Source organism: Cricetulus griseus, chromosome 7 (genome assembly GCF_003668045.3).
Source record: "Cricetulus griseus strain 17A/GY chromosome 7, alternate assembly CriGri-PICRH-1.0, whole genome shotgun sequence".
NCBI lineage: Eukaryota > Metazoa > Chordata > Mammalia > Rodentia > Cricetidae > Cricetulus > Cricetulus griseus.
The window spans coordinates 2,680,424-2,705,807 of record NC_048600.1 but is presented as its reverse complement, the minus strand read 5'-3'; the positions used below and the strand labels follow the sequence as shown (position 1 = coordinate 2,705,807).

At 42.5% G+C, this 25,384-nt stretch overlaps 1 protein-coding gene across 4 annotated transcripts in view; it reads left to right on the top strand.

Moving 5' to 3' along the window:
* The window catches only part of Dipk1a (divergent protein kinase domain 1A), a 73,863-nt gene that overhangs the window by 41,505 nt on the left and 6,974 nt on the right, over window positions 1-25,384 (top strand). For 3 of the 4 annotated variants that reach the window (XM_027425929.2, XM_027425928.2, XM_027425927.2), the window contains one exon: window positions 16,088-16,222. In XM_027425929.2, coding sequence (XP_027281730.1) covers window positions 16,103-16,222 — 120 coding nt within the window. In that variant the 5' untranslated portion in view covers window positions 16,088-16,102. Of the gene's footprint in view, window positions 1-15,798; window positions 15,844-16,087; window positions 16,223-25,384 lie in introns of those variants that run through there. The other variant, XM_027425930.2, reaches the window with a different exon arrangement.

Sequence of the window (25,384 nt, the reverse complement as noted above, 5' to 3'; positions counted from 1 at the left end):
AATTCAGATTATTGTTGTCCTGGGTAAAAAAAAGAAAACTCTGGGATCTGAACCTTTTTTTTCCTTTTTTCATTGGCCCTGGGAATGAAGGAAGCCTGTACTTTCTTACAGTCACAAAAAACAAAGATGCTCAGGATGTATGATACTAGAATGGTCTTCTGGGGAAGTGCAGACTCCATTCTCAGAAGCCATTAAGACAAACTACAAGTTCATCCCCACTCCAGCCCCTGACAACCACCAACCCATTTTGTGTTTCCATGGATTGGCCTATCCTAGACATTTCATATGAATGGAAATCATACAATATGTAGTTTTTAAAATCTGGTTTCCTTCACATGTATAATGCTTTGAAGATTCACCCTTGTGGTCTGCACCAGGATTTGAGGGTCTCTTGTAGCCCAGGCTGACTTTGAACTTACTGTGTAGCTGAGGAGGATGAACTTTAAATGGTGATCCTTTTGCCTTTGCTTTTTGAGTGCTGAGATGATAGTCATGTGGCTCCATTGTGTGTGCTCGGCAAACACTCTGCTAAGCTCCATCCCCATCCCTGCATTCTTTCATGATCAAGTAAAGGCCCATCGTAAAGGACAGCGCAGTGTTATCCACTCACCAGCTGAGAGGCATTTGGGTTGCTTCCATTTTTTTACTGTTGTTAGTAATGCTGCTATGAGCACTTGGAACATGACCAGTTCTTGTGAGGACAATGGTTTTCAGTTCTTCTGACTGTATACCTAGAACTGGAACTGCTGGGTCCTGCGCTGAGTTTTTCTTTCACCTTTTGGGGAACTGCCAAATTGCTTTCCAAGGCAGCTGCTCCAGTCTTCCTTCCTGCCAGCAGTGTGCGAGGGTCTGATGTCTTCTGGCATCGTCTCCAGCTCTCAATGCAGTGCTTACTTTGTGGTAAACATTGGGTAGATACCAAATTTCTTGTTGATGTCCTCACATCAGTGAAAACTGAAGTAAGTAAAATGGAGGCGGGTATCTTCCAAGAAAAACCCCAGGTAATATTAAAACTGTGGACATGGCCACAGTATGGGTATGGTCTGCCCCCTATGGTTCATGTGCTGGAAACTTAGTCCCCACTATACCAGCATGGAGGCAGGAGAATGGCAATGTTGATATATTACTTACTTTTTTTGTCTATCAGGATCAGAAGTATGATGTAATTCAGAGAAAAGCAGAGAGGAGCAAAATAAAAAGCTCTATCAGAGTAGGGGTGGTGAGGCATAGTTAAGGCCTCTGGTTAATTACGTTGTAATGCTTTTAACACCATTTTTAGTGCCTAGGGGGTGGTTAAGAGCACTTGTGCTTTTCCACAGTGCCAGAGTTTGGTTCCCAGCACCCACATGGTGGTTCATGGTGATTTGTAAGTCCAGTTTCAGGGAATCTGACACCTTCTGACCTCACATGGGCACCAAGCACACACATGGTGCGCAGATATGCAAGCAGGCAAAACACTCATGCATATAAAATTTTAAAAATTTTCAAACAGCTTAAGAAATATGTATGTATGTATGTATGTATGTATGTATGTATGTATCCCAATTTACTGGCTGCCAGGCAGTGGTGGTACACCCCTTTAATCCCAGCACTTGGGAGGCAGAGGCAGGCAGATCTCAGTGAGTTCAAGGCCACCCTGGTCTACAAAGCTCATTCCAGGACAGCCAGGATTGTGACACAGAAAAACCTTGTCTCAGGGGAGGAGGAAAAAAGAAAGAAAGAAAGAAAGAAAGAAAGAAAGAAAGAAAAGTGCTAAAACCCTTCTACAAAATAGTTTGGGCAATTACTTTAAAAGCTAAACATGTAAATATCACATGACCTAACAATTATACTTCAGCTTATTTATTCAAGAGAAATGAAAACGTGGTTTAATATAAAAGTCTGTATGTAAATGTTGGTAGGAGAACTGTGTGTCTGTCACCCCAGTACTTTCAGTAGGAAAGCTTAAGCAAGCTCCAGCACATACAGAAGGGGACACTACTCCACAGAAAAATGAGGAACTATCGGTACCCTGGACTCCAGATCCATGCATACTTTATAAATGGCAGTCATTTCTTAGCACTGGGAGGTCTGGGAAGACCCGATGAAGGTGCCAACAGTGAAGGCCTGCTTTCCATGGAATAGTGTCTTACAGCTTTGTCCCCAAATAGAGAGAACTAATAAAAAACACTGCAAGGCCTGTTATAAGCATATTAATACCATAAATGAGGCTGCAACTTCATGGCTTAGTTGTCTTCCAAAAACTTTTCCCCTGATACCATCAGCTTGGTTGAATAATTTGGAGGGGTGGGGGCACAAACATTTAAACCAGCATTGTTATGTTTTTATTTAAAAAGAGGAAAAGAGAAAGCTACAAGATGAGACATGTTAACTAGTTTATTATATGGCCTGGCAGAGTAGGGAGACTAAGAGAGAAGAGGAACAGGGGTAATGGCTGACCGCCATAGCCGGTCGCCATAGAGAGACAGAGAGAGCGTGTAGGTGAGAGAGAGCCAAGAAGAAACAGAGAGAGAGTAGAGAAGCGGCATAAAGAGAGGAAGCAGAGAGAGAGTGACGCAGGAAAGTTGGAGCTTTTAAAGGGAAGACTGCTCATGGGCACTGAGGTTCCACGCATGCCCAGAGTCCTCATGCGTGGCGGGTGATGCGGTGATGACGTAGCACGTTTTCTTGTGTGTGCCCTGACTGTTGTCAGGGGGCAGGGTCTGTCTCTCAAAGCCTGAACCTTTCATTCCCACCTCTACTTATTATTGTAAAAGGTGGGGTGTTAGACATGGCAGGTTAAGGGATAAGGGTGTCGAATTCTCAAGACTGCTTCCTGCTGACCTGGGGGGCGTTGGCCATCTTTGGGGGACCCGAGAAGGTTGAGATGCTGCCATGTCCTGGGGTAGCTGGTTGTTTCATTGCAGTCCAGGCTGTACAGAACTCCCTGGCACCTCTTAGACCAGGGAGTTTGGTCCAATTCAGCTCCCTGGAACTTACAAGAATCCTTAGAGTTTGTGGAAACACAAGTATTAGACACATTAGCAGCATATTCTTGTTAGAAGCAACTTGGCTGAAAGCATTGCCATTTTAAAATTGACAGATTTTTTTAGGACAATGAAAAGCATCTTAATCTTGACCTAGTAGTTATGAAGGTACATAACTACTAATGTAGAACTGACTATGAGCAGTAGCATGAGAAATAGAGAAATCAGGGACATATTTTATTCTTTTTAATGTCTCAACTCACTTTACCCTCACTTAAGCTTTTTTATCCTCAGACCTTTATAACTTTAATTCATACACTTTGCATTACCATCTTAGACCTTCCATTTTCAGACTTTTATACCTTCCATTCTCAGACCTTCATACATCTTACACTTTCCTATCTTCACATAGATAAACCCTAAAATACCTGTTCCTGGAATCTGTTTTGCTTTAAGCTGGCAAGACTACCAGTCGTCAAAAGCATCAGAGTTCTTGAGAAGGATAAAAGTTTACCTGAATCAATGATTAAAGAATAACAGAGACTTGCCAGCAGGCTGCATGGACAGCCACCCCCAAGGTCCTCCATCCATAGTAGCGGGCTGCAGGACACCTGCCTTCTTGCTGATAGCATGTGACCTGTGGATTACAGACTATAGGAAGACTTGCCTACCGTTGACCCAAGCAACACGGGGAAAGTCGATTCCACTGTCATCTTGTTCATGGTCTGGAGTACCTTGTAGCAGTTGAGGTAAAGGGTAGGGTTGCTCAGTGACTAGCATTGTCACTGACTTGAGATGAAGTTTCTTCAGTGCCCTGCATAAATCTCCAGAAAATTATGCTGAGTGGGGGAAAAAGAAAAACCAAACAGTTTAGGGGGTGAAGAGATGGCTCAGTGGTTAAGAACACTTGTTGCTCTTCAGAAGGCCTGGATTCAATTCCCAGCACCCACATGGCAACTCACAACTGTCTGTTTCAAGGTACCAACACCCTCATGCAGGCAAACCAATGTATAAGAAATAAAAATAAATAATTTTAAAAAACAAAACATTCATTTATGTGGGGCCATACGGAGACCGGTCTCCTAGAGGATAACCTGTGGGAGTTAGGTCTCCTGCCCTTGTGTTCCCTGCATTGTCTTAGCGGTGACTTATTACGAGTCCTGCGTTACTAAATGAAATCTTGGCATGGAAGGGACTAAGGGACTGCTCTCTCACAGGTTTTCATCATTTATTTAGCTTTTGTTAATAGTCACTTTCTCCTAAGTGTGGGGACTTCTAAGGAGAATATTCCTGGCTGGGATGGCTCAACAGACAAAGGCTCTTCACCATGCAAATCTAATGACCTGAGTTTGAGCCCTGGCACCTTGACCTCCACCATCGTCCTCTGAATCCACACACATGCACTAGAACACGCACATACCACGTATGCACGCTCGCGCACGCTCACACACACACACACACACACACACACACACACACACACATACCAGTTACTCCCTTGCAGGAGGGTTGGGCAGTTCTCCTGCTTTCACACCCTCAGGGTTGGCTCTTCCACACCTGAACCAGCAGGGCCAGCTCTACAGGGTTGTCCAGGCAAGGTGCAGGGACTGCTCTCCTGAGAGCTGCAGCTGGTGATGGTGATGGGTAGGAACAACTCTCTAGCTCTCATGACCTTGGGGCCAGCTCTCCCACCCACCTCAGGCATGGTGTGAGGAGGGCATCTCTTCCTGCCCATGCTGATATATGGTAGATGAGGGGCAGGGCCAGGTTTCTCATGTTCATGTTTCTCAGACAGCTCACCTGCACCCACGTAAACAGGGTCAGCTTCTCTGTGCTGCCCAGATGAGGTATAGGCCGGCTTCCTGAGTGGCCAGATCCTTTACCGTTCTTACTGGGTTATAATTTATGTACAATGAACTATTTTAGTTTTCAGTTGTATAGTCTGACCAATTTTGACTAATGCATTCATAGTATAACCCACACCCTAATTATGTTGACATTTCCATCTTTTTAAAATTTATTGGGCTGGAGAGATGGTTCAGCTATTAAAGGCTAGGCTCACAACCAAAAATTGCTCATGTGACCCTGTCAGTTACTCCTGCAAAGCAACCACGCACCTAATTTTAGAAAATGTTTAATATAATTTTAAAATTAATAACACCACAGAATAAAACACCAAGTAGTTTTGTTGTGGTTTTTTGGAGACAGGATTTCTCTGTGGCTTTATAGGCTGTCCTGGAACTTGCTTTGTAGACCAGGCTGGTCTTGAACTCAGAGATCTCCTGCCTCTGCCTCCAGAGTGCTGTGATTAAAAGGAGTGTGCCACCCCTGCCCGGCTCCAAGTAGTATTTTAAAACTGAAATATAGGGAGAGGATACTGGGAGATGACTCATTCAGTAATACCAAGAGATATCCAGAACCCATATTTCTTAGGGTTTCTATTGCTGTGAAGAGACACCATGACCACAGCAACTCCTAGAAAGGAAAACATTTAGTTGGGTGGCTTATAGTTTCTGAGGTTTAGTCCATTATCATCATGGTGAGAACCACGCTGGTATGCAGGCCAGCATGGTGTTGGAGACAGAGCTAAGAGTCCTACACCTTGCCTTGCAGGCAGTAGGAAGTAGTCTGTCTGACTGGGTGTGGCTTGAGCATATAAGAGACCTCAAAGCCCACCTCCACAGTGACATACTTCTTCCAATAAGACCACACCTACTCCAACAAGGCCACACCTCTTAATAGTGCCACTCCCTTTAGAGGTCATTTTCTTTGAAAGCATCACAACACCTTAAATAAATAAATGTAGCTGTTGGTAGAATTCTTGCCTAACAGCTCGGGACCCTAAACTCAGTTCCCGGGAGTCTACAAACTGGACTTGGTAGTGCTCCCCTGTAAGCTCAGCATTTGGGAGGCAGGATCAGGAAGAGTACAAGTTCAAGGTCTGTCACACTCTGCGTTGAGACGAAGTCTTACGCTAAAGGTGAGGTTCACCTTTCTGGCAGGGCTCGCTGGCCAGCAAACTCCTGGGGTCCCTTTCTCCACCGTCAGCACTGGGGTTACACATACACACAGCCACATCCAGCCTTTGTATGGGTGCGGGCAGTTCAAACACAGGTTCTCAAACTTGTTCAACAGGTGCTTTTAAACACTGCACCCTGTTTCCAGCCCCTTGATTAATTTTAAAATCCTTTGGTATCTTTGGCCCATTAGATACATGCTGCATATTTTAAAAAGTTGTAGCAATTCAGATTTAATTTGTATGCTATTCATTACCTTAATTAAACATTACATATAATTCTATCTGGTTTTTTCATGAGGGATTCTGGGTAGTTATTTTCAGCATTCCCTTTAGGGTAAAGTAAAGCCTATTACTGCCTAAGCTCTCCTGTGTTGATACACAATCACTAGTGTTGAAGGGGCCACAGCTCTCAAAATGTCTTTCTTCTTTGTAAGGTTACTCCTAAGTAAACATTGCTGTGATCAAAACAGCTGTCAGTTTTCTTTAAGAACTTTCTCTAGGCTTTATTTTGTTTTTAGCTTTCTTTAGAATTTGAGAATTGAGAAGACAGTTTTAGATTAACACCTGTTTTAGAAATTCCAAAATTAGAGAGGGACATCTGGGTTTGAAATATTTTCAAACTATGATTTTATTTGTTTTGTTAGAGTCTCACTGTATGTAGAACTTACGTGTAGACTAGGCTGGCTCCAACTTACAGAGATTCCCCCTCTTTCCCAAGTGGCGTGTCTAAAGGTGTATGCTCCTAGGCCCTACTAAAAATATTTAATCATTACAAGCTTATTTTCTTGTTGTTGTTTTCTCTATGTAGTCCAGGCAGTCTTGGAACTAGCTCTGTAGACCAGGCTAGCCCCAAACTCAGAGATCCACCTACCTCTGCTCCTAAGTGCTGGAGTTAAAAGCATGTGCCACCATGCCCAGCTTACAAACTGTTTTTTAAAGATTATTATTTTTTTAATTCTGTGTCTGCTTCTGTGTGTAGACTCAATTTTATCTTTTTTTTTTTAATTATGTGTCTATGTGTAGTTGCCCACTGAGGCCAGAAATGTCACATCCCTTAGAGCTGGAGTTTATGAGCTGCTTGACATGGTTGCTGGAACCAAACTCAGTAGTATATGCTACAAAACTGCTGAGCAACCTTTTTAGCCCTACAAACTATTCTAAAAACTACTGCCACTATGAGCATTTGTCTGCAAACGTCAAAATAGATGTGGGTGACACTCCAAGAGCTCTGAAGACACTGCATATGGAAAGGTTGTGTTTGTATTCACAGATCCTTATAACCTAACGGCCCAGCTTAGATTCCTCTGTATTTTCGTTATTCTAGGTCAAGCACAAAGAATTCAGCCTCGGTAGGTCTTAAGATATGCGATGTTGACCTAAGTCAACCTCCCTTTGAGAGTACTTTAAAAATGAACTTTTACCTCTTGCCTTCTCTGCGATAGTTTTCTAGATACAGCCCTGGCATGCCCTACATTTTAGAAGTCCTGAGAAGGTCATTTATGTGGTCTATTTGGTGTCTACCTAACCTCAGTGTCCCTGGACTTTATTCAGGCCTCATGCTAAAAATTCAGAGAACATATTTTAAGATATGCCATTGTCAGAAAAATGGGACTGCAGCTGCTTGTAGAACTGGGTTCTGGGAGAATAAAACAATTTCATTTGAAAAAACAGTGACTTTTAATTTTTACAAGCTTTTGGGAAACATGGTAACATTATGTTATCTTAAACCTCTTAAAACTGCAAAGTTTTTGACCTAGAAATGTCACTTACTGTCTTCTCTGAGGAAATAATCAAATACTCAGAAAAAGATTTATGTATTTAACAGACTGTAGAGGAGAGCAATCACCGGTCCTGAAGCCAGCTTGCCTCTATTCAAATACAAGGTCTCTTACTTAGAATCACTACAGTTTGCTTAATCCTTAGGTGTTTCTCAGTGTCTCTGTCTGCAAAATGAGTAGTTCCTGCCTTGTGGAGTTCCTGTAAGAGATTGATGGTAGTCTCTCAGTGTCAGTACAGCAGTGTGTGTAACACGATCCCCCAAACTCAGTGGCATACAACAAGCACTTGTTTCTCCCTCACACATCAACCTACAGCAGATATTCTCTGCTGAGATTGCCTGGTTCCTGTAGACCTTGGTGTCACTCACTCCTTAGAGGTCAGTAAACTACCAGGGATGTGTTTTTCTCTTGGCAAATCCCACTGCACGTTGTCTTTGCACCATCTTCACTAACAAACACTGGTCAAAGCACATCACATGCTGAACCAACAGCCAAGAGGCAGAGGATCTTCCAGACAGTATGAAGTTAGCAGATTCTTTCTGCAGTGGTCCAAATGATTTGTAAACATTGGCTTTGCTGGCCATATGTTCTCTACAACCACTGGACTCCACTGTTAGAGGATAGAAGCTACCTTGGTGAACACATCAACAAATGGGGAGGTGGCTATAATTTAATAAAATGATGTTTATAAAAGTGGGTGGCACCTTGGCTAGTGGGCCAGTTTTCTGTTTACTAACTTATCCTAATGTCTCAGAAATTTTAAGAGGATTAAATAAATTAACAAATCTAAAGTGTTTATGGGTTCCAGATGTGGAACAACACTAGCAAATAGTGATCATCATTAATAGTATTGTTTTTGTTACTATAGCAAATATTGGAAATAATAAATGTCCAACAGTACAGATAGAGTCCGATATATTATGGCACACCCATACTTTAAAAGGTTATACATTCATTTAGATTTAGATACCATTTAAAAATAAGGGGAGGGGCTGGCCCAGTGATTAAGAGTATGTGCTGTGCAACCGTGAGGACTCAAGTAAAAACTTGGGCGTGGTTGCTCTCATGCCTGGAACCCCAGCACTGGGATAGGCATGTGCACGCTCGTGTATGCACACACACACATGAATACACATGCATGCACATACACAACATGTATACACTGTACTCACAAACACTAAAAAAACACAAAACTTTTGTTGGTTTTTTGAGACAGGGTTTCTCTGTAGCTTTGGAGCCTGTCCTAGAACTTGCTGTGTAGACCAGGCTGGCCTCACAGAGATCCACCTGCCTCTGCCTGTTGAGTGCTGAGATTAAAGGCGTGCGCCGCTGCCGCCACTGCCGCCGCCGCCGCCGCCGCCGCCACCACCACCTGGTCAAAACACTTTATTAATTTAAGAGGTGAGTCTGGAAAGATTGCTTAGTGGTTAAGAGTGCCTCTTGGTCTTCCAGAGGACTCACAATCACCTGTAACTCCAGCTCCAGGGGATCTAGCACCCTCTTCCAGACATATGGGGTTCCCTGCAGGGAGCAAACCTCGTGAGGAGATAAGAATGAAAACTCAGTGTAGATTGACTTTGTCAACCTGGATCAGACTTCTGGGAGTCTAATGCTAGGCAGTTCATTGTACCAAACACAGTGCAATTTTGGAAAAGATTTCCAAGCAACAATCAGTCCAAACAGGCCAGTTCCAGGTGCACAACAAAGTCCAAGGTGTAACTACATAGAGACTTTTACACTGTTCATGCCTAGAATCTAGTGGGGGTCTCTGACCCATAAGAGGTCAGCAGGCCATAAAGTACTTGTGGCACCTCCCCTAAATATGAGTAATGGTCTAGGGAGGGAAGAGTCTGGGAAAATCATTCTGGAGAATTAAGGTGAGGTCTGACCCTTCAGATAGCAACAAGGTACAGGATGTTAGCAACCTCCGCTCTCAGCTCTCCAGATGGAATGCAGATAATTGATTTGTATCTCTCCATTGAGGAGACACCCCTGTGTAATTTACATTCCTGGTTCTCTCAGTGTTTCTCTGTGAGTAAGGGACCCCTGTACCCCCAAGGCAGACATATGTGGCATACACTTACACAGACACACACACACACACACACACACACACACACGAACAATTTAATAAAAACCTAGTGGGTAAGGAATATATTTGTTTTAAGTAAGAAGATAATTTCTATTATGACATGAATCCAGTTTTTTCTTAGAAAATACTGTATTTTATATGTGCACATATGCAGGAAACGACTAGATAATGATACTCTGTTTTGTAATTATTTTCCTTTTTTAAATTTCTCCACCGGCCTTGTGCTATCTGAATGAGAAGACTGGTGAAGTGATTCAGGAGAGGTGATAGAGCACACACACACCTACCATGTGCAAGGTCCGGGCTCCGTGCTCAGCAACACAAAAAGAAAAAGAAGTCACCGTGGACTCTTCCATCTCTGGTGTGGTTATCATTTCACATTCCGGTTATGCAGAAATTGCTTAACAATTTAAAGGTTTATCCTCAGGGCTGGCCGAGACAGTAACTTAAACTATACTTTCCAACTTTTTTTTTTTTTAGAGGAAAACTCATTATGAAGCAAGCAGCAGTTCTGTCTAGGGCTCTGGAGAGTGGTCAGGGCACCTGTCCACAGGTTAGCCTCCCCTGCTGATTCTAAGATTATTCTAACAGTAGCTGCTTTTGGACTGTATTCCTCGAGCATCCTGTCACCCTTTCTTTGACGCTAAGGCAGAACACTGGTGGACAGACGTGAACAGCCTCTCACTCCTCTGGCTACCCTGAATACCCAGACACATACACATCTGCTTCTCTATGAAGTAAAGAAATTATGCTGCAGTGTTTTAATTACCCTGGGTGCAGAAGTCACATGAAGACTGGCAAGGGACCCTTCAGAATCCATCAGAATTCTTTTAATCTCTTGAAATACTGGCAATTAAGTGAGTTTTTGTGTAGAGGGGCTGCCCATGTACATGTGTATACGTATAGGCCAGAGGTGGCCTTGGTAGTCATTCCTCACGAGCAGTTAGTTCACCTTGTTTTTTGAGATGAGATGTCTCTCTGGGGCCTAGTGCTCACTAATTAGGCTAGCATGATTGGCCAGCTGAGCCCTAGGATGCTTCTGTGTCGGCCTCCCCGGGGCCTGTATTACAGACACGCCTTTCTAACCCTCTTCTAGACTGGCCCCTAGTCTGCAAAGCTGGCCTCTCTGTGAGCCGCACACCTCCTGGCAGTCATGCCCTTCATTTTTCCTCAGCTGGTCTTGGATAAACAAAAGAATGCTACAGATGTATTGTAGCCTCCACCCGGACATCTCAGAACATTTGTTTCAGGAAAATCCACTCTCATGTAAGAAATCCTTTAATCCTACTGCTTTGGAGGCAATGGCAGGCAGCTCTCTTGAGTTTGAGGCCTGCCATGTCTGTATATATATTCAGTTCTAGGACAGGTAACTATGTAGACCCTGTCTCAAAAACAAGAGTAAGCCCGGCTTTGGTGGTGCATGCCTTTAGTCCCAGTACTCAGGAGGCAGAGGCCGTCGGATCTCTGTGAGTTTGAAGCCAGCCTAGTCTATAGAGCAAGTTCCAGGATGGGCTCAAAAAAAAAAAAAAGTCTCCAGACTTGTTTCAAGATGTTATCACAGTGGTGTCAGCAATAGTTTAAAAAAGAAGCAAATTGCTATTGTTTTAGTCACTCTGGGGGTTTGTGGGATTTTTCTGGCTTGCCTTGTGTTTATTTGGGGTGCGTGTGGAATGTTTTATCCACACACATCTGTATAGCAGAAGGTCAGAAAAGGGTGTTGGAACCCAGACAACCAAAGTCACAGATGGTTGTTTCCCACCATGCAGGTGCTGGGACTTGAACTTGGGTCATCTGGAGAGCAGCCAGTTTTCTTAATCTCTGAGCCATATCTCTAGCCCCTTGCCTTTGTTTTTGAGACAGAATCTCATGTCACCCAGGCTGGCCCCAAACATACTATATAGCTAGCTGAGTTTTACCTTGAACTTCTGATCTCCCTACCTTTACCTCCCCGGTGTACCCAACCATACCATTATTCTTTAGTGTGGGATTGGCAGAGGAAGGTTGCTTATCATGTGCATATTTTCATCTCCAGTGACTTTTATTTACAATAAAAGATAATTGGTGATGGTTCTTTCCCAGTTGGCCTGTCATTTTCAGACATAAGTCACATACCTTTAAATTAGTAATAATTTATTCATTAAAGGCTAATCAAAAATAAAGTGATAGCGTCATACAAATTTGACATCTTGGATAGGTGATGCTTGGGGGAGTGTCTTAGTTAGGGTTTCTGTAGCTGTGAAGAGACACCATGACCACAGCTACTCTTACAAAGGAAAACATTTAATTGGGGCTGGCTTACAGTTTCAGAGGTTCAGTCCATTATCATAAAGGCAAGAAGCATGGTGGCCTGCAGGCAGACACAGTGCTGCAGAAAGAGTTCTGCATCTTGATCTGCAGGTAGCAGAAGCAACTCTGTCAAAACTGAGAATAGCTTGAGCAAAGGAGACTTCAAAGCCCACTCCCACAGTGACACACTTCCTGCAACAAGGTATACCTACTCCACCAAAGCCACACCTCCTAATAGACAGTACCACTCTCTATGGGGGCCATTTTCTTCCAGGGCGCTGCAGGGAGGGATTATAGTATCCATCATGGCATGTATAGCTGCATCTCTGGACACTTCCCATGAGAGACCAGAAGCAAAACAAACCACAGTAAGACTGAAAATGTCTCCAGATGTTACCAAGTGCCTTGCTGGGGGTAGTGGGGGCATATTGACACAGTTGGGAATCACTGTCCTGTGTGTTTTTCTTTACAGGAACATAATTTGGAATAAAGTGATGTTCCATTAGGAGCTAAGCACAAAATCAGCACTATAAAAAACCTGCTAGGATGTAATTTTAAACAGCTAAGCATAAACAAAAATTTCAGACTATATTTCTTAATCAAAGGCTAGATTGTCTAGGTAATTGTTATAAAACAGAACACTAGAGACATTTTAGCAAATGCCACATGGGGGAAAGTGAAATAGAGATGTAATTTATAGCTATTTCTTTCTTCATCATTTTAAAATGTAAGGCTGCTTGTCTTTAGATATTGAGGGATACATAAAGGTCATTGCATTATTTTTTTATACATAAGATACAGCAGTTTTCTGTAGCATGCTGGATAAAAATGTGTTTTGCTTCTTTAGTCATGATCTCTACAACAGGTGATGCCCAGCACCCTGCTGGGGCATCATTAATCTGACTTCCTCTAAAACATTCGTGGCTTTCTGTATGTGGTAAGCATTGGTGGAATACCTCCTCTCTCAGGGTGTTCTTCAGCTCGAACATATGCCGGGGGCATGGGAAAATATAGCTCATGAAGAGAGAGGAGCAAAATACTGTTACCCCGGAACCTTCTTTTCACATCATTGAGTACTCTGTCATTCTTCAGTGGTACTTTGTGGGGGTTTGGAGGTTAGTTTAGTGGTATAATGCTTGCTACAGAACCCTGGGTCTGGCCCCCATCACTGAAAAAATTAGAATGAGGGAGAGGGAGAGATGGAGAGAAAGAGACACACACACAGAGAGAGAGAGAGAGAGAGAGAGAGAGAGAGAGAGAGAGAGAGAGAGAGAGAGCTCATGCTGACAGAATGGCTTGGCTAGTACAGGTAGGTGCCTGCTGCCAAACTGAAGGCCTGAATTCAGGCCCTGGAACCCACATGGTGGTTGTAGAGAATCAATACCCACAAGTTACCCTCTGACCACCACCCACGCTCTGTGGCACTCAAATGCACGCATGCACGTGCACACATACATACTCACTCTTAATGGGGAAAAATGTAGAAAAAGGAAAAACTTTGGCTTGTCACACAAATACCATTTTCGTTTTGTTTTGTTTTGAGACAGGCTGGCCTTGAACACAAAGATCAGACTGCCTCTGCCTCCCATGTGCTGAGATTAAATTGTGTTCCATCAGTCCCGGCCTTCAAATTTAGTTTTCTTAATATTTTTTTGAAATTAAAATTTCCTCTTCCCATTGTATACCCCCTCAAATTCATGGCATATTTCTCTTTAGTTATACACATATATATAATATATTCCCAAACATACAAATACAACCTCCTCAGTCTGTATAATGTTATGTGTATGAATATGATTTCAGGGTTTACCATGTGGTGTTGTGGATAACCAATCGATGTGATTTTCCTGGGGGGAAGACTATCCCACTCAGCATTCCTCCAGGTTGTGGCCCTGTGAGTGTCTCCGTTACGTGTTAGCATGTTTGTTAGTGCCCTCGTTCAGGTCTTTGTTTTTTGGTGTTTTGTTTTTTTCTTTATTTGTTTGTTTTACATTTTTGAGTCAGAACTCTAAAAGGATTTCTATGCTGTAATCATTTGCTGTATTTCTTAGATGTTTTCCAGCCTGTAAGTGTCTCTTTGTTTTACCCTTGTGATTTAATTGTTGAAGAAGTGACTTCTTTGTATTGCAATATCCCCCACAGCCTGGGACTTTGCCAAAACTGCCACTTGCTTCAAGTTCTACCTCTGTCTCCACCATTTCCGGTGGACTGGGTTGCAGATAGAGGCTCTATCAGATCCAGATCTTGTCTTCTTTTAGGCAGGTCAGGGAGAAGGCTGTAGCCAGTGGTCTCTCACACAGTGACTTGATATAGATTTTAGCTCATGCTTTTTTAGTATTTACTCTGTGCATAGCAGCATGCTCGAGCTTTGCAGGCATGTGTCTTTAATCTTAGTGGAATCTAATAATGCCAGTACATGCCAATTTATAGCTGGTGACCAGACTTCCTGTCAGGGCCAAGTAATCTCAAATGCTTTAATGGGCAGACCTCTTGGTTCCATTGTGTTGCATGTGATTTAGCTTCTTTTTCTATGTGTCTATCTGGTGCTACGTAAAAATATTATGCATTAAGAGCTCTTTTACACTTGGGAGGCAGACACAGGCTGATCTTTGTGAATTTAAGGCCAGCCTGATCTACAGAGTCCAGGACAGCCAGGACTACACAGAGAAATCCTTTCTTGAAGAAAACAAAATCAAACAAACAAAAAGCTCTTTTACATTTAATAATAAAACCCAAAGCCTACCATCTAGCTGAATTTCTTGTACTCAAGCTTTTGGTACTGGGGTTTTCACCATCTGCGAAGACTCCCAGGGACAGATCTGTGACAGAGTTTGGTGTTTCCCATTGAACTCATTGTCTTCTGCAGGTGCACCTTGGCTCTTTCATCTCTCTCTGCTTTCTTTTCCTGCCCATAGTGCCCACAGTATTCTACTGTTTTCCACTGTGAGAAACTCACTCAGGATTGTAAAAGCAAAACTAGGTTTTCATTGTACGTGTGCATCTTTAATTTATTCTGCTCAGTTCTACTGTTTATTAAATCAAACTGCTGGAACTCTCGATCTGAAAAGTAAATATCAGGCTATGTTGACCAACTGCCACATTTGAAGATTAGCAGCTTGCTCTGCGACTGGTGTTAAAAGGCACCAATAGCTGTGATCGTATCAGAGCAGCGGGCACAAAATGATGCAAAGAGGAGCCTATTGTGTGGCTTTCCTAATTGACATTCGAGGAGTAACTTGTGCTTTTCTTTTCATTTTCCTTTTTTGTTTGTTTATTTTTTCTTCTTTTGAGAAAGAATCTTCTATAGTCTAGATTGATAACTCAGTGTAACTAAAGATGGCCTTGAACTTTCTGGTTCTCCTGCTTCCACTTCCCAAGTGCTGGAGTTATAGGCGTGCACCACCATACTTAGTTAAGCCATACTTTTGGTTGTCGTTGTTTTTGTTTTTCAAGACAGAGTTTTCCTGTGTAGCACTGTCTGTTCTGCAACTCATCTGTAGACCAGGCTGGCCTTGAATTCACAGAGATCCTCCTGCCTCTGCTTTCTGAGTGCTGGGATTAAAGGTGTGCGCCAACACCTGCTGGCCGAAATATCTTATTACTGTTTATTCATAAAGACCTTTAAAATTCTCATCTGAAACAGTGTTAACGGAAGCTGTAGCTCTCATTCCCTGGTCTTGGAGAAGCACTGCACCCTACTGAGTAAGTAGCTCTGGAGCTGGTAATTGAAAGGCTGTACATCCTAAAGGGCATTTTGGTTTTTTCCTTGTCAAGACCTGGGAACTTCTCTAAAACCTGTGTTGTTTGGGTTCCTTGAAAATGCACTTTATCCTAGAAGTGCCATATGGAAGCTTAGACTCTCGAAGCAAGGAGAGTACCCTGTTCCAGGGCAGTGAGTGCTGGCTCGTTGCTGAATGAGTGACTGTTATGTGCCCTTGCCTTGCAGGCTCGTCTCTCCTACATGCGGGTGAAGTATCTTTTCTTTTCCTGGTTGGTGGTTTTTGTTGGAAGCTGGGTCATATACGTGCAGTATTCAACGTACACAGAGCTATGCAGAGGGAAGGACTGTAAGAAGATCATAGTAAGTAATTGAAATGCTTTAGTGTTTTGAAAACCCTCCTATAACTGATTGACTATAGTTATTATGTAGGCACTGACTAACAATAAAGGCAATTTGATGTTACACTTGTGTTGAACTTCCTGTTTGATAAATTCAGTACTCATAATTCTAAATATATTGTACAGGTAAGTCTGTGCATCAGTGTGGAAGCAATCTCACTGCAAAAAGGGGGTTTGTCTTAGTTTTCAATATATTTGAAATTTGGGTTATTATATATCAGATTTTTTAAATGTTTAGGGTATAAGTGTGTTATGTATAGACTTTCTAGAATAGTTTTCTTTGCTTGTTTTTTGTTTGTTTTTGAGAAAGGGTTTCTAGGACAGTTCTAGGCTGTCCTAGAACTCGTTCTGTAGACCAGATTGACCTGGAACTCAGAGATTCCCCTGCCTCTGCCTCTCAAGTACTGGGATTAAAAGCGTGTACCACCACACCCATCTTAGAATACATGGAGTCATATCAAACACACAATTTTATCTAAAGGGTATATATTTATCACTTATTTAAATGCTTGAGGTTCTGACTAGGTCAACTCCTTATTGTATACAAATGCCTTTCAATATATATCAAAACACTTCAGAACCATATGTTTATTTTTGGTTTTGTTCTGTTTTTATGGGACTCTGGCTCAAACCAAGGACATTCAAACAGTACACATCTCATAAAATTGCAAAATGTTTAGAGTGTTTGTGTGTGAGCATAAGAACATGTATGTGTGTGCACATGCATGTGTGTGTACGCGTGTGCGCACTCGCATGTGTGCATGCATGAGGCCCTGAATGTCAGAGGACAACTTTCAGTTCGCTCCTTCCTCTGTGTCCTTGTTTCTGCCCCATGCTGTGCTGACTGTGTGAGCTGCTCCACCCAGCATTTCACATGTGTTCTGGGAATGAACTCAGAGCATCAGAGTTATTTGCCAAGCAGTTTTACCCCTGAGCCATCTTGCTGGCCCTGTCATACAGTTACTGACCATGATGGAGACTGAGGCAGGAGGACCGTAAGTTCAATGCAAGACAGGGATACATGATGAGAAACTATCTCAAAAGTGGAGGAGGAGGAGGAGGACTGCTTATAAGGATTCCAGTAGTTATAAGTCATTAAAGGTGTTGTATGATTGGATGTCACTTTACCCAGGACAGTTGTCTCAACAGGAACAGTGTGTATTGCTCTTATAGAGCCAATAGTTGAACAGAGATGAAAATAGGTTATCATAGTGAAGTAAATATTATCAGGCTAGAACTTGGTTCAGTGGGTAAAGTTCTTGAGTTTGGATCCATGACATCAACATAAAAAGCCAAGCACAGGTATGCACGCCCACAATCTCAGTCAGGGAGGCAGAGATAGGAAGACTCAGGCACTTGATGGCCAACCTGGCCAATCCATGCCATCAAATAAGGTAGGGAATGATAGAAGAAGACATCTAACATCACTGGTGGTCTCCATGTGTAGGCATTAACACACACATGCACACATGTGCATGCACACATACATAACAACACACACACACCACACACATACAACACACACACATACACACACACACACACACACACACACACACACACACACACACAAATATGTATACTCTCTGAATCAAGTATTCTTTGGTCAAACATATTTGGAAAAAAAGAGTTATTAACAAAAATAAGCAACTGGCATTAGTGAATATTTATTTCAGTATCTTTAATGTAGTAGTGTATATTCACATCTCTAAGAGACAGTAACTGTACTTGGCTAGGAGAAAATGCACCCTGCCAGCCCCATTCCAGGGAAGCCTGGTCCTATCATCTGGTGAAGTAATGTGAAGGTTTTCTCTTCTATTCACATCTTATTAAATATGAGGCACTTGGTGTGTATTCTGTCACCATGAAATACCATTAAAGTGCCTCATTATTGTTTACCCTAATTTGCCTTTGATATGTAGGAACTAGAAACAGAATGCAATTCCAGCATAATTTGCTAGTTGTTTTACAAATTCTTTAAGTCTAAAGTACATCATTTTTCATAGGGTTTTTTTTTTTTTTAAGTTAGCATTGGGCTCCTGATGAATAGAACTTGAGGTCATCTTTTGGCCTTCACACATGCCCTTGTACATGTGCACACACAGAGGGAACTCTAGAGCTGGGATTACCTTGCAAACATCCATTCAGCCCTTAAGTTTGTGGGCATAGAGTTCCACCCTCACAAAGAGGCAAGGCGAGAGCAAGGGCCCACTCTAACTGACAGCAGGTCCTAGAACAGAGAGGTCACCACTTCTACTCCAATAGCTGCTCCATTAACTGCTCAAGTCCTGAAGATGGAGTTTTGTGAGGTCTGCTATGTGATCAATGGCAGTCTATTTAAATTTGCTGTTGGTAATTATAGTAAATCTAAATAGAACAGATATTTTCAGTATAAAGTTTGTCCACTGTATGCTAAAAATTAAAATTAAAGTTCAGTATAGTAACACTGGCCTGTAATTGGAGTACTTGGAAGGATCAATGTAGACTGTGTAACAAATTCCAGGGCAGCATGAGGTACAGAGTGAGACCCCTGCCTCAAAACAAAAACAAAAAGTAAATCTAACTGTATTGTTTGAGAGACATACCTTAAATGTTTTAAAAGTTGAAGGTAAAATAAATAAATAAAACCATTCACAGAGATATTAAAATTCTAACAATATATATGTAAAAAAAAATCCTGAACCAGCCCCTCACTGCCATAAAATGTAATGTTTTAGATTTATTCTCCAGTGTTTTAGTTGTATAACATTTGCCTAAGTAGTTGCTTTGTTTTTCAAATTTTTCAGCAATACATACATATTATTTTGTCCCAGCCATTCTTATTTTGAAATATGAAGTCTAAGCGTATTGTCTCTCTCTTGTATAGTACCACATCTACTGTTCTGTCATTTAAGTAGACTGGACTGAACCAGAGCATATAAAGCTGCTGTTTTTTCACTTTAGGTATAAAATTAAAAGCTGCATTGTCTCAAAGCCATACTTAACAAAAACATGCTCAGAAAAAGATTACCGAATTCTGTGTGTAAGCTTTGAGCAGATTTCATCCCAAATCCTCAGTTTCATCTTTGTGAAGGGAGATTAGAAAAAGACACATTAGAGCCAAAGCAGAGCCACAAACACCACTTTTACTAACATTTAGAAGTATAGCTTGTTTTCCTCTTTGGGCGTTGGCAGTGTTGCTTTTATCTTTCCTCTAATTATTTTTTCTATTTTAAAATATTTGTTTTCAAAATAATCACTGTCACATAACATTCATTGTGTGTGTGTGTGTGTGTGTGTGTGTGTGTGTAGTTTATTTGTGTGTGTTTGTATGTGGTATGTTTGTGTGGTGTGTGTGTAGTAGTGTGTGTGGTGTGTTGTGTGGGGGGCGCACAGGCATGTGTGTGCACATACATGTGACTATGTACATGTGAGTGCAGAGTCCAGAAGAGGGCATCCGGTCTCCTAGAGCTGGAGTCACAAGTAGTTGTTAGTTGTCTGGTGTGGGTGTGGGAACCAAACTCAGGTAGTCTGAAAGAACAGTATGTGCTCTTAACTGCTGAGCCATCTCTCCAGCCTGTCTACAGAGCAAGTTCCAGGACAGGCTCCAAAGCTACACAGAGAAACCCTGTCTCAAAAAGGCAAAGAAAAAAAAGGTGTAATTTCTCCAGGTATGGTGTCAGACACCTAAATCCCAGCACTTGGGAGGCAGAGGCAAGTGTAATCTGAGTTTGAGGCCAGCCAGAGCTATAGCAGGAAGATAGATGGATAGATAGGTAGGTAGGTAGATGGTAGATGGATGGGTGGGTAGGTAGACGGATGATATAGGTAGATAGTTTCATAAATTATTTATTGGTTATTGGTTATATGTAGATTTTATATGTAATCCCTCCTAGAAAAGATTAACAAGTATTTATTATCTACCATTGGTTAGTTATTCTGGATACTGGGGGTGCAGTGGTAAGATAAGCAAGGTCTATACATTAAGAAACATACAGTGGGGCTGGAGAGATGGCTCAGAGGTTAAGGGCACTGACTGCTCTTCCAGAGGTCCTGAGTTCAATTCCCAGCAACCACATGGTGGCTCACAACCATCCATTATGAGATCTGGTGCCCTCTTCTGGTGTGCAGATATACATGGAAGCAGAATGTTGTATACATAATAAATAAAATCTTTAAAAAAATTCCTTTAAAAAAAAAAGAAACATACAGTAAAAAGATGAAATACATAACGAACTCAGATTGCGCTCACATACATAGTGAGAAAAGGTAGCAGTATGTCACAGGGAATGGCTGTGCTGTGCTGCCTTCCCATGCTGGGAATAGCCTCCTTGCAGTGATGGCATTTTGAATTGCAACTTGATGGGAAGGAAGCAATTGTCTGAAATTTTGGACAAAGACTCATAAGAAGAAAGGACAGTGAGACAGATGCCTGAAGAGGGAAGCAAGGCTTCCTGTGGGCTTGTGAAATCCCTTAAATGTTATTTAGGGGATGGAGAGAGGCTCAATGGTTAAGAACACTTGCTGCTCTGGCAGAGGATCCAGGTTCAGTTCCCAGCACACGCAACTGTCTGTAATGCCAGTTCCAGAGATCTGATGCACTCTTCTGGCCTCCGTGTGCACCGGGCACTCACACATATTTACACATACACGTACAATAGTAAATCTCCAAAAAGTTCAAAGTCATCTTTAGCTACTTAGAGAGTTTGAGTCCAGCCTGAAGTGGATGAGACTGTTTCAGAATAAACAAACAAAACCTGCATGGTGGGTTGTGAGGTAGGAGGCTGGAATCTGGGTGTGGACTGAAAATGCCGAGCTTCCTCATCACAGAAGGTGCAGAACTGCTCTTAAGTCCCTGGACCACTTTAGTTAGCTAGGATAATAGCCCAAAGTCAAACGATGATGGACTTTACATAAACACACCATCCCAGCAACACCTAGACTGTAGGACTAGTCAAGTTGACACAGGAAAAAATGCAAAGACAAAAACCATCATAGCCTGGTATGGTGGCACCCAGGACTGAATTCTGGGGCAAGATTATTTCAAATTTGAGCTAGCCTGAAGTAAAGTAAAAACCTATTTAAAAAGGGGGTGGTGGGGGAGGAGAGATAACTGATAACTCAGTGGGGAAAGTACTCCCTATGCAAGCCTGAGTACCTGAGTTCAATCTCTGGGATCTATGTAAAGATGAGGAGAGAACTGATTTCATAGTTATATTCTGACTGACACACAAATGCCATGGTGCACATGCATCTCCCCCCAACAAATAATAAATAAAATATATTTTTAAAGCACCTGGAGAGTGTCAATGGAAGAATAGGAAGTCTATCTACTTGGCTCCGTAGTGAATTTGAGGCCAGCTAAGGCTGCATGAGATCCTGTGTCAAGTGCCAAACTTCAACAACAAAAGACCATCACATCAATGCTAAGATGACTTAGTTTGTGCTACAAATAGTTGTACTATTAAACATCTAAAGAAAGAAGGCTTTGCTGACAGAGAGACCACTGTGGGTAGAATAGTAGAGAGAAGCTTATGGAAAACACAGATCCTCTTGGGAGAAAGTGGGTCTCTGTAGACTCAGGGCCAGACTGGTCTATACAGTGAATACCCAGCCAGCCAGGACTGCATAGTAACAACGGTCTGAAAACAACTTCCCAGAGTCTTATAGAATAGGAAGGGTCTGGAGTCACAGCAAGGAAAGTGTGTCTCCCCAGACTGTGAGTCAGACTCAGCCAGCATTTCATCCCTGACGGCACTACTGATGAACACTGTCCGGAGAGTAACTAGAACCATGTAAAGCCACCAAACCTTGCACTCGGCGAGGACTTTGGTTACCTGTAAATGAAGGTTTTCCTATTTTTTGGAGGGAGTGTGGCGGGGAGAGGAGGTGAAGGGGGCTGGAGGAAGAACAGGATCTCTCTGTAGCCCAGACTGGCTTAGAACTATGTAACCAAGGCTAGTCCTGACCCTGCTGCCTCAGCCTCCAAAGTGTTGGGATTCTAGCTGTGAGCCACTATGTCTGCTTGATAATAGGCTCTTAAAACTGGAAAAAAGAATTGGAACAGAGTAGGGTAGCTAGGAAAGCCAAAGTCAGCCTCTGGAGCTTGTAAGGGATATGAGAAGCCACTTCTAAAAACTGAGAGCCAATGACCACTAAACCCTGGTCGGAAGGAGGCTCCCTCTCCACTAATACGTAATTATAGCTCCCTAACTACTAAATTATTTCAGTCAATCCTGTTTGGTGCCCAACCATACAGAAATCTTGTATGATTGGACTCTGTAGGTGGAATTTCTTAGACATTCCCTGTTTCCTTAGCTGGAGCAGTTCTCTTCTGTGCATTTCTCAGGACCACAAAGTTCCATCCTAAGGCTTCTGACTGGAGCTCACCGTCCTGCCTGTAGTTGTTGAGGCATGCCCTGGCACACATCAGTGGGCCTATGTGAGTATTAAAAGAACACACTTTTGAAACAGAAGCATCAAGTGATTCCAAGGACTCCAAATTTAATCAGACTCTTTTGAGACTCCATTCCCAAAGATAATGGTTTGTTACTTAAAACCGTAATTGTGGGGGCTGGAGAGATGGCTCAGCAGTTAAGAGCCCTGGCTGCTCTTCCAAAGGACCTGGGTTCAATTCCCAGCACCCACATGGCAGCTCACACCTGTCTGTAACTCCAGTTCCAGGGGATCTGACACCCTCATACAGATGTGTGTGTGTCTATGTGTATGTATGTATGTGTGTGTGTGTCTGTCTGCCTGTCTGTCTCTGTATTTCTCTGTGTGTGTGCCTGTGTGTGTCTGTCTGTCTATGTGCCTTGTATCTGTCTCTTCGTGTGTGGGTATCTATGCGTCTGTATTTGTGTATCTTTGTGTATGCCTGTGTGTGTCTATGTGTATGTGTGTGCATGTCTGTGTCTTGTATGTCTGTGTGTCTGCCTAACTCTGTGTGTATGTGTCTCTATGTGTGCTTGGTTTTTTAGTCTTGTTAAGGAGAAACAGCAATCTGAAAGTGGCATCTGAAGTACATTTTTGGAATGTGGATTTTTGAAAATATTTAAAAGCCTAGTACTGCCGGGCGTTGGTGGCGCATGCCTTTAATCCCAGCACTGGGGAGGCAGCGGCAGGCAGATTTCTCTGAGTTTGAAACCAGCCTGGTCTCCAGAGCAAGTTCCAGGACAGCCTCCAAAGCCACAGAGAAACCCTATCTCGAAAGCCCCCCTCCCCCCCCCAAAAAAAGAAATATAGATATGTTTGTTATTATTGCCCCCTTGTGGTCCAGTCTGCAGTTAAGGGGAAGATTCCCTCAAGTAGGTTTTGTAAAAAGAAAGGTAAGTAGTGCCCTCTTCTGGTACTATGAGGTATATGCAAGCAAAAGCGAAATGTGCTGTTTATTAAGATAGCAATAAGTCATAGGGACTTTTAATTACTTAAAAATTATTGAATAACTCTTGGTTACTTTGATGCACAGCTGGGCACTTTGTAGATATTAGAGTGGTTGTAGTGTTAGGAAGCCAACTGCTTTTTTTCACACATATGTGTGGGACATTTGACTTGCGATTGGAAACGACAAGCTATAAAGCCTGTTAATTTTGACTGCCCCTTTGATGCAGGATTGGCTTGAGACCTTTGCTCACCACAAGAAATCTGATTCTTACAGCTGAATTCCAGCTGCTTAGTGACTCACCAATAAGAGACTGTGTACTAAGAAAACAAAAAGGAACTTAGATATTATGGTAAAGTAATACATTTTTCTTAGTAATTTTTTCAAAGGGAATATACCTATAGTGTCCGTACTCAGCTTGAACTCCTCAGTGAACAGGGGTGCCTGCCTTTGACTCCCAGTGGAATTTTAAAATCGAAATCACTGTATTTTGTTTGTTTTTCGAGACAGGCTTTCTCTGTAACTTTGGAGGCTGTCCTGGCACTTGCTCTGTAGACCAGGATGGCCTCGAACTCACAGAGATCCACCTGCCTCTGCCTCCCGAGTACCAGGATTAAAGGCATGTGCCACCACCGCCCGGCCAATCACTGTGTTCTTTATGTTGGAAACTAAATAAACATTTGCTGAGCACTTTCAGTACCGTGCAGTGTACTACAAGGACAGGGGTACTTCAGAGATGCCCAATATGGCCTGTGACTTCAAGACATCTTATGCTCCAGTAGACAAGATAGCCAGGCTGCAAACCATGTTAGATTTGGGGATACAGGTAAAGGGGGAGGAAGGATATAAGCCCAGGAGCATGTGTCAGTTACTCATTTGGAAAGAGGAGTGTGCAGAAAGGGCTGTTTTTTTTTTTGTTTTTTTTTTTTTTTAAACAGAGTGATCTTGGCATTAGAGAATTGAAGGTCAGGACAGCTGAAAGAGGCAGCTGTCAGTCCTGCCCCAGAAGTTCTTTATGATAAAATATGCTTTGCCTAAGTGAAAGTGTAGCATTTGTGCCCTCAGCCCTGGGCTTGACAGGAACTTCTGTCTGTAATTGATGGTGAGTTGGGGGTTGATAAAGCCCTGAAAAGACAACATGAGAGTTGTGGCTCTGTCTCAGGTAGTTTGTGTCGAGGAAGGGAGGCAACTTTACACAGGGACTCTAGGAGGAGCCTCTGAGTCAACCTTTAACCTGCCCTGCTAGTTGCAATCCAGCTTATCAACCTAACTCTTTACCTTACTGGTTAAAAACACAGGGTCTGGCGGCTGACTGGACCCAGGCTCCTTTTTCCACACCTGCAAACAAAACCTTGGGGCAGTGGACAGAGGATCTCCTAGACCTGTTTTCTGTGGAGCAAAAGAGTTTTGGTTGTTGATTTGATTGTTGTTGGGTGTGCAGCGTTGGGAATGAACCCTCGTAGATGTTAGACAAACACTTCAGTATCCGTTCAGTTGTGTGTGTATCTTGATTTTTTTCATTAACTTCTTAGGGTATTTTTTTTTTTTAGTTACCTTTTTACTGCTGTGACAAGACATTCTTATCACATGACCAAGGCAATTTATAGAAGAATTATTGGGATTTATGGTTTCAGAGGGTGAGTGCATGACTTATATCAGAATCATGACATAAAGAAGGCAGGCAGGAGGACTGGAGAGATGGCTCAGCGGGTCAGAGCATTGACTGTTCTTCCAGAGGTCCTGAGTTCAATTCCCAGCAACCAC